Genomic DNA, 7,671 nt, shown 5'->3' with positions numbered 1-7,671 from the left:
TGTTGTAACAATTTTTACATTGAGTTATTCTCTGGTTTTCATTTGACAATGACCATGTTTTTTTTCTTCCTATTTTGAAGTTTTCGCGTTATATTCTAATGTTGCGATTGTGACTTTTATTTTCTCCATGCCAGTTTTTCCTAACAACTGGTATCAGATCCTGGTTCGACCCGAAGATACAAGTTCTTAGTATGCTCTGCGATTGCAACTTTGTTTGATTTTCGACATTAAAAAAAAGGGCAGTATTGTAACAGAGTTGTTGAGCTGAAATCACAAGTTCCGTTGTGTAGTGTGGACTAGAGAAAATTGACGAAAGAATTTATTTTGACCTGTGGAAAGTTCAAGTCAAAGATGTGTTGATATAATCAAGTTTACACAAGGTGTGAGTTATGTCGGTGGTTGAAGAGCTTTCTGCAAACATATTGCACCATAAGTTTTCAACATGTGAAAATTCTTGGAGTGGTTTAAATTTAAACGAAACATGTTCTTCTTGATAGAGTATATAATTGTCAATGATGACAATGTGAACTTCTTAGATTGGTTTATCTTTAAGTGAAATATATTCTTCACGGTATAATATGATAGTTTTTGAACTATGGTTGTCGGTGATCACACTGTAAAAATTCTTGGAGTGATGTGGCTTCAAGTGACTATACTCTTTATGGTGGACTACGATTGTCAATGAAGACAATGAAAGTTAATGTATTTTATTTTCAATCAAGTTGGAGATTGTTGGGTTTGGTTGAAAATATACATGTTGAAGAACTCCCACATCACTTAATTTTATAAAGCAAGAGAGAGTTTAAGGCTATATAAATTATTCAAGATCTCTGTTACAATATGCATTAGTCAAAAGCGTTTTAAACTTATATTTGAAATGATTTGTTCTCTTATGCTCTTGTGTTAGAGTGTTGTGAGATGTAGTTAAACATTTTCTTTAGAAGAGTGTCGATGTACTAGGGGTCTTTGGGTGGTTGAGGGTAAATTATATGTTGTAACAGTTTTCACGGTCAGCCTACCACCAGGGCGACGACCGTCATCACGTATCAAAATGCATTTTTTTGCGTTTTTCTCTACAACAGACCCAAAGTTATGAATTTTTTCAACTCAGAACAAACCATAAACCATCATTCGTTGGTGAAGGATTGTCCGTTAAAGGAAATTTCTCAAAGAAAGATGGTAAGTTTGAGAGGAAGAAGGGTAAAGTTCTACAAAATTCTTATGATGATAGTGTTCCTGCTATTAGGTGTTATCTGAAGGAGAATTACGGTCCAAAACGCAGCGGAAATTAAAATTTTCTCCTTTAGAGATCCTTCCGATTGGTCATGATCAGTGATAGAATATTTACCTCTTGTGACGATTGAAACCTTTGGTGCAGATCTCTTGTGACGATCAAAACCTTTGATGCAGATCCACGGAGCGATCACGAACGTTGAACGATGACAACGTCTCTACTCAGTCCACACGAACGGATTCCTTCAATCTCAGTGCTAGCTGGTACGAATGAAGACTTTGAGTGTGTGTGTGTGTGAGAGAGAGAGAGAGAGAAATAGAGAGAGAAAGAGAGAGAGAAAACGAAAATAATGCAACCGCAATGAATGCTTCTGCACAAGGGTTCTATTTATAGAACCACTTGTGTGGGCTTCAAGCTAAAAAGCCCACTTAAGTGTATTTTGGCCCATATCTTATAATATGCTCAAAATCACTTAAGCCCATGGTACCTTACCATATTTCGTATTCTACTTAAGTACACCGTATCTTACGATGTTCTACAACTCACTTAAGTGCACCGTACCTTACGGTGTTCCTTAGTTACTCTATCTCTCATCAATCCGTCCTTTGTGTGTGACCCTGTAGGTTTTCGCGGCATTGACAATTATATTAAATAATGTATTTAACATAATAAACAGTGAGCGGTATCTAGCAACACATCACTGCTACCCAAGACACGAAAATGTCATGTGATCTGACAAACCTTCTGTGATAATACTTATGTGCATAATTACCCTTTTGCCCTTATGTTTATATTGAACACAAGGCATAGACCGTGTCATCCTTGTCCAGTTCAATATTGGGCCCATAGACATTTATCCTGTTATGTAGGATGGGCAAATTCCATCTAGGTCACTCATGTCCCTCAACATGCTTCGTGGAGTACCTATCAACTGTCTTTATGGTTATCCAATTACGGACAACGTTGGATCAACAATAAAGCACTCGACTCTACATCTAGGGTCCATAGTGGTTTCAGGTCGAAGGATGGTATACACCATTATCACCATGAGAATAACTTATGACACTTTGCATAACATTCTATATAGTATTCTCATAGCGGGTCAATCCAGTATAAGTATTACTCTTAATATTCATACCTATGTTTAAGACTTGATAACTCTTTATCCATGATCCATGAGACGTGATCATCAGTCTATATACATAATAGTCTTAATGCTTTAATGTTATCCCACTTCACAATAAAGTTCACCTACGGATACTTTAAGAATAGTGTCCTTATGTTTAATGTGATCTCATGATCAAGTCACACTTGATACATTAAACGGACTAGCTATTCTAGGGACTTTATTAAACAAACGTAATAAAGAAAACACCTTTTATTATTAATAAATAATTCGATACAAGTACCAAAAGTATTGGCCTCTAGGGCTTACACCAACATTATCATTGTAAGAAGGAGGGTCATACAAAAAAGATGTGCCCTGATCGACTGAATAATCATGGTGATAAGGATAATGGTAATCACTTAATTCACTTCTTTCATTCTAATTAATGCATTGAGACACAACTGTTTTTTATTGATGTCTCATTGTACTCAACATATAAATGTCCATCAATCTTGTTTCCCAAAAATATATTACAACATCTACAACACGATCATCCATGTTAACTTCAACAAATGATTCATTTATCTCTTCTAATTTGTTTCAAACCCTAAAGTCGTTTCTCACATAACCTCAACCCAACACCAAATTAACAATCTTAGAGACACACCATATTATTATTTTTTGCAATTATTAGCATAGACAATAATTTGAACTTCACCTCTATAAAACATGATTTTGTCTCTACAAAACTCTATGTTTCAGATAGACTTGTAACACATGAATTACTTACTACACCAAAATAAAAAGGTGAATCTAAAAATAATACAATTGACATTCAATCAGGTTTCTTAGTTGATTCGAGCTAATCGACCAATGATTCATGACTATGTTAAATGATTTCGTAATCCCCTGACTTTTTATTCGATGGTTAGTTCGTCAGGTGGTCCTCAACATATCAATGTTAGGTCAAATTAAGAGGACTTAAATTGAATTTCAAATTAACAATATATATCACAATTACTTAATTAAATAATATAATAATTATATAATAAATGACATGACATTAATTTGTCCAACTGAAATGGAAAAAAAAAAAAAAATAGTCGGCGTGTCACATAGGTGAGTTGGATCACTAAAAGGTCTAAAGAACAAAATTTTCAATAATATCAACTTTTTTGTTACATGAGTTAAAGGAAAAGTAGTCCATATAATAGAAAAAAAGTATTATGAACTCAAATACTCATAAAATTTTAAATGTAATAAGATGTTTTAACTTCCAAATACTTCTTTGCATTAATAAGACGATATCAGTTCTCCCATGCTGATAGGATTGTACAAATAAGATGTTTTAACTTCCAAATACTTCTTTGCATGTAATAAGAGGTTAGAACATAACAATGGCCACATAATACCAAATAAACTGGAAATAACATATCCTCAAATACTATAAAAAAACACTTGACTACATAAGTACAAGTTCATTAAATCAAACAATACATTCACTGTCACCACATCCCCAAATACTTTATTCTCTTAGAATATGAGATCCAGCTTCTCTCCTTTTGTTTTGTTTCTCTCTTGCAGTTTGTTCACCTGCAATCTCCACCATTGATTTCTTTTCAATACAGCTTTCTTATTTTTACTTTTTCCCTTTAAAATTTTTCTGGCAGAACTCAATCGTGCGCTATAATAGATACCTTATTCTATGTAGATTGAAAGCGGCCTTCTTCTATAAGCAGAGTGAATGAAATTAACTTCTGCTCTCGGTGATGCTCGTTCCATCCGTAACAAGTCTTGTGAAGTTTTTAACATAGGTCCATCTAATTCTCTGTAACTACAAAAATTAAAAGTAAGAGTCTTCAACAAAGGAGAATTTGCAAGTATGAACTGTATCAAACTCATTCCATGCTGAGAGCTAGCTTCAACACAGATCTCCACCGTCTGAAGTTTAAGACAACAACTACGCCATTCTAACTCCTCTGAAGGGTCCAACACTTGTGTGCTATGATCGTCCTCGTAATCCTGAAATATAAACATTAAAGAGTCAAAATACAAGAATAAGAAACAAGCTAAGTAGCATAGGTATATTCATGTTCACCTGTATAACAAGTTTAACCAAGCTAGGAGCACTTTCGAGAAGACGGACCAGATACAAAATGTCTCCTTTATCATTCAAATCGAACTCATCCAATTGTAGATACTCTAAAGAGCTGAATGAACTTGTTAGCAGCACGGGAGGAATGATATCTGCTAATGGAATCTATGCATACAAACAACAAATCTGTGAGATGATTTGTACAATGCTTAGAACTTAGAAGTAGTCTTTAAAATTTCTAAGAGTGAGGCCAGCTGAACAATAATGAAAATACTACAATTAGTGATGTTTTCTAACCTTTCCCCAATTGGTGAGAGAAAACTTCTTAACTTGTGGCAAACTTTTGATATAAACAGACGCTCCAAACCGAGATAACTTGAGTGTAAAATCGATCAGATTGTTTGCTTTCTCGAGACAGACTGACTTTGTATCGTACAATTCTAGCACGAAGACTTTGAGAGAAGGAGAAGATATAACAAGATGATCACAACCAAAACGGAATCCAACGCTGAGCTTTTCAAGAAGCGGACAGCCAGACATAAAAGTGTCAAGTGCACTAGACTCGATTTCGTCACATTCTAAGTCAAGTTCAAGCAATTTTCTAATGCCGCGGAAATCAGGTGAAATTGACAAATTTTTACATCCGTTAAATTTGAAGTAAGTCAGTTCCTTACAAGAGAAGAGAATATCTAAGGAGAGATTATCTAGCATTTGATCTTCAACAGAACCGAAACCGCAGATGACAAGCTCAAGGTGTTGAATGTCCCTTGACATGAAGGGAATCAGCCTATTGAATTTTTCTGTGTTGAAATCAAAAGTGTAGAATAGGTCAATAGAAAACTTGTGTATCGGCCCATTGTGGAGCATAAGAACACCAATAATGATTTCGTAAACTACATCGTCATGAACACCCATAAGGCTTCTAAAAAAGTATTCGTCAAAAAAAATTTGTGGGGCTGAAGTCCACATATACCTCCACTTTTTTGACAAAATACTAGTCGCAACTTGGTCTCTGATTTCCAAGTTTCCCAGGATGGCATCAATGACATTACTTGGTAAGTCACTGATTCGATCAATTTGATTTGTCTTCTTGTCGAGCAAAGTCATCATGACAGAACTAGAAGATATTACAGTGAGAGAGTGGGTGGAGGCTCAACCGGTCCGGTTCCGAGCAGCTGGTGATTCGGTTAGTTTGGGTTTGGGGTTGGGCGGATGGGTACGTTTGGGTTATTGAACAGATCTGATATGATAAGGTTGGCAACATACAAATGCTTTTGTAGATACTAAAAAGATATTACAATGTGGATTTCTGATTCAGACAACTTTACTAATATCATTAATTAGTAAAAAGAAAAGAGCTTCCTTTGAATGGATTTCAAATTGATATCAAATGGGACTTATAATTAGAATAAAATTAACAAGAAGAGTGATCTTTTAGTAACTCACGTTTTATTCAAATTTGATCTCTCTACATAATGGCTGGATTTCGTTTTATACAGGCTTGAAAAAAAAAGCAATCCTTATAAGTTAAGTAAGTAAATGGTGATGAAAAAGGTGGTGGTACTAGCGAGACTCTAACTTGTTAGCTAAGTATATCTTGAATATTCTATCAAGTAAAAGGCGGAAGTATTTAATTTGCCACCTCCACTTATAACTTAGAGCAATTTTATTATTATATATTTTTTTTTATGAATTTTAGAAATTTTAAAAAATTTATAAGTTTTTATTAAAAATTTTAATATGTACCAAAAATTTTAGAAATTTATAATTTTTTTTATGTAAAACTATCGAATAGTTTTAAATTTTCGGAATATTTTATTCTTTTCCAAAATTTTTGACAATTGGTATGGATTTAAGATTTTTCAGATTTTTTGATATCGAAAATTTTGAAATTTCATATACTTTTACTAGAATTTTTGAAATTTCCAATATCTTTTTATCATAAATTTTAAAAATTTTAAAATTTTTTATTATAAAATTTTGAAATCTCTGATATAAATGCGAAAAAATGCGTATTATAAATTTTGATTCTACTATCGAAAATTTCATTTTTAATATGTTAATAAAAATAAAATTTTTGAAAGAAAAATAAAATTTAATTGATAAATAAATAATAGTAAAGATATTTTTGAAAATTTAAAATTAAGAATTCTTAAATATAAATTGCTCTTAGTGGTCCAATGGTTGTTTTTCTTAATCATGAAGAATAATACCATATCTTAATATAATCTTCAAGAATTGATTTACATATTCAACACAAATGAGCTCTGGATTTTATTCTCCCACCCATTGGTCTACCTTCGCCACATCACAATTTTAGAGAAAAAGCCCATCCTAATTTTTTAAATTCCAAACTACTGCATTGCTATGATCATGGGTAACACAATTTTATGTATTTCTAGTATTGTTGTATCACCCATTCATAAGGGGATGAGAATAGAAATGATTTGTGTAGGATATTATAGTATCCATCTTCATATTTTTGGATGAAAAAAATATTCTGTATTCGAATTTATATCTGTTTGAACACCAATTTTAACACTCGTACCCGTATCCTATGGATATATCCATATCCGCATCCGTTACCCTCATTTTTAATAAAAATAAATAGATAAATTATAAAATATCATATTATTTTAAATTTTTAAGAATATTAAAAAGTTAAAAAAAATATTTTACGAAATTATGAAATAAACAAACACATAAAATACGTAATGGTTTAGCATTGAACTATTTTTTAAAAATTAATAGACATAAGTTTTTATAAAATAAAATAAATAAAAAAATATAAATATATATAATGTATGGGTATTAGATGAGTTGGATACTAAGATATATAAATATACATAATGTATGAGTTAGATGAGTTGGATTTTCTTTAATTTGTGAAGAAAATGTTGGATTTTCTTCACAAATTTTTATACCATCATACACTTTAGCGACAGCCTTTTCCTTTAAAAGTTTCAACTTGAGTTCACCTGCCTATAAGTCAATATTAACCCTCGTAGTTAGTAGGAATGTCCTACCCAAAATTATAAGTCTTTGCTTCTTTCTCAATGTCAAACACTACAAAATCAATTGCAAAAATAATGTTTTCAATCTTTACAATCACATTTTTCATTATGCCGTAAGATTTATTTGTCAATGTTAATATCATATTAGCTGATTTTGGTTTTGCTTCTCCATCTAATTTCTTAATTTTTTAGAGTGACATTCTAATTCTTGCCTCTAATT

General features: G+C 32.3%; 1 protein-coding gene across 1 annotated transcript; it reads right to left on the bottom strand.

The window, feature by feature from the left end:
• Positions 1-3,688: 3,688 nt before the first annotated feature.
• LOC127126376 (F-box/FBD/LRR-repeat protein At1g13570) lies at positions 3,689-5,916 on the bottom strand. Its single transcript, XM_051055298.1, has 3 exons — positions 4,735-5,916; positions 4,441-4,602; positions 3,689-4,364 (listed from the first exon to the last, which is right to left on the bottom strand). Exons 1-3 carry the CDS (start codon positions 5,545-5,547, stop codon positions 4,041-4,043), a joined length of 1,299 nt encoding a protein of 432 aa, XP_050911255.1. The 5' UTR covers positions 5,548-5,916; the 3' UTR covers positions 3,689-4,040.
• Between the last annotated feature and the right edge of the window lie 1,755 nt (positions 5,917-7,671).

Source organism: Lathyrus oleraceus, chromosome 3, assembly GCF_024323335.1.
Source record: "Lathyrus oleraceus cultivar Zhongwan6 chromosome 3, CAAS_Psat_ZW6_1.0, whole genome shotgun sequence".
NCBI classification, from domain to species: Eukaryota; Viridiplantae; Streptophyta; class Magnoliopsida; order Fabales; family Fabaceae; genus Lathyrus; species Lathyrus oleraceus.
Note: the sequence above shows the minus strand (reverse complement) of the source record. Positions and strands in the feature narration are given on the sequence as shown.

Coding starts and splice junctions, on each gene's coding strand:
- LOC127126376 (XM_051055298.1), bottom strand. CDS start 5,547: ATGATGACTTTGCTCGACAAGAAGACAAATCAAATTGATCGAATCAGT. Junction 4,603..4,734: donor CTCTCACCAATTGGGGAAAG/GTTAGAAAACAT, acceptor TTGTATGCATAG/ATTCCATTAGCAGATATCAT. Junction 4,365..4,440: donor TGGTTAAACTTGTTATACAG/GTGAACATGAAT, acceptor TTTATATTTCAG/GATTACGAGGACGATCATAG.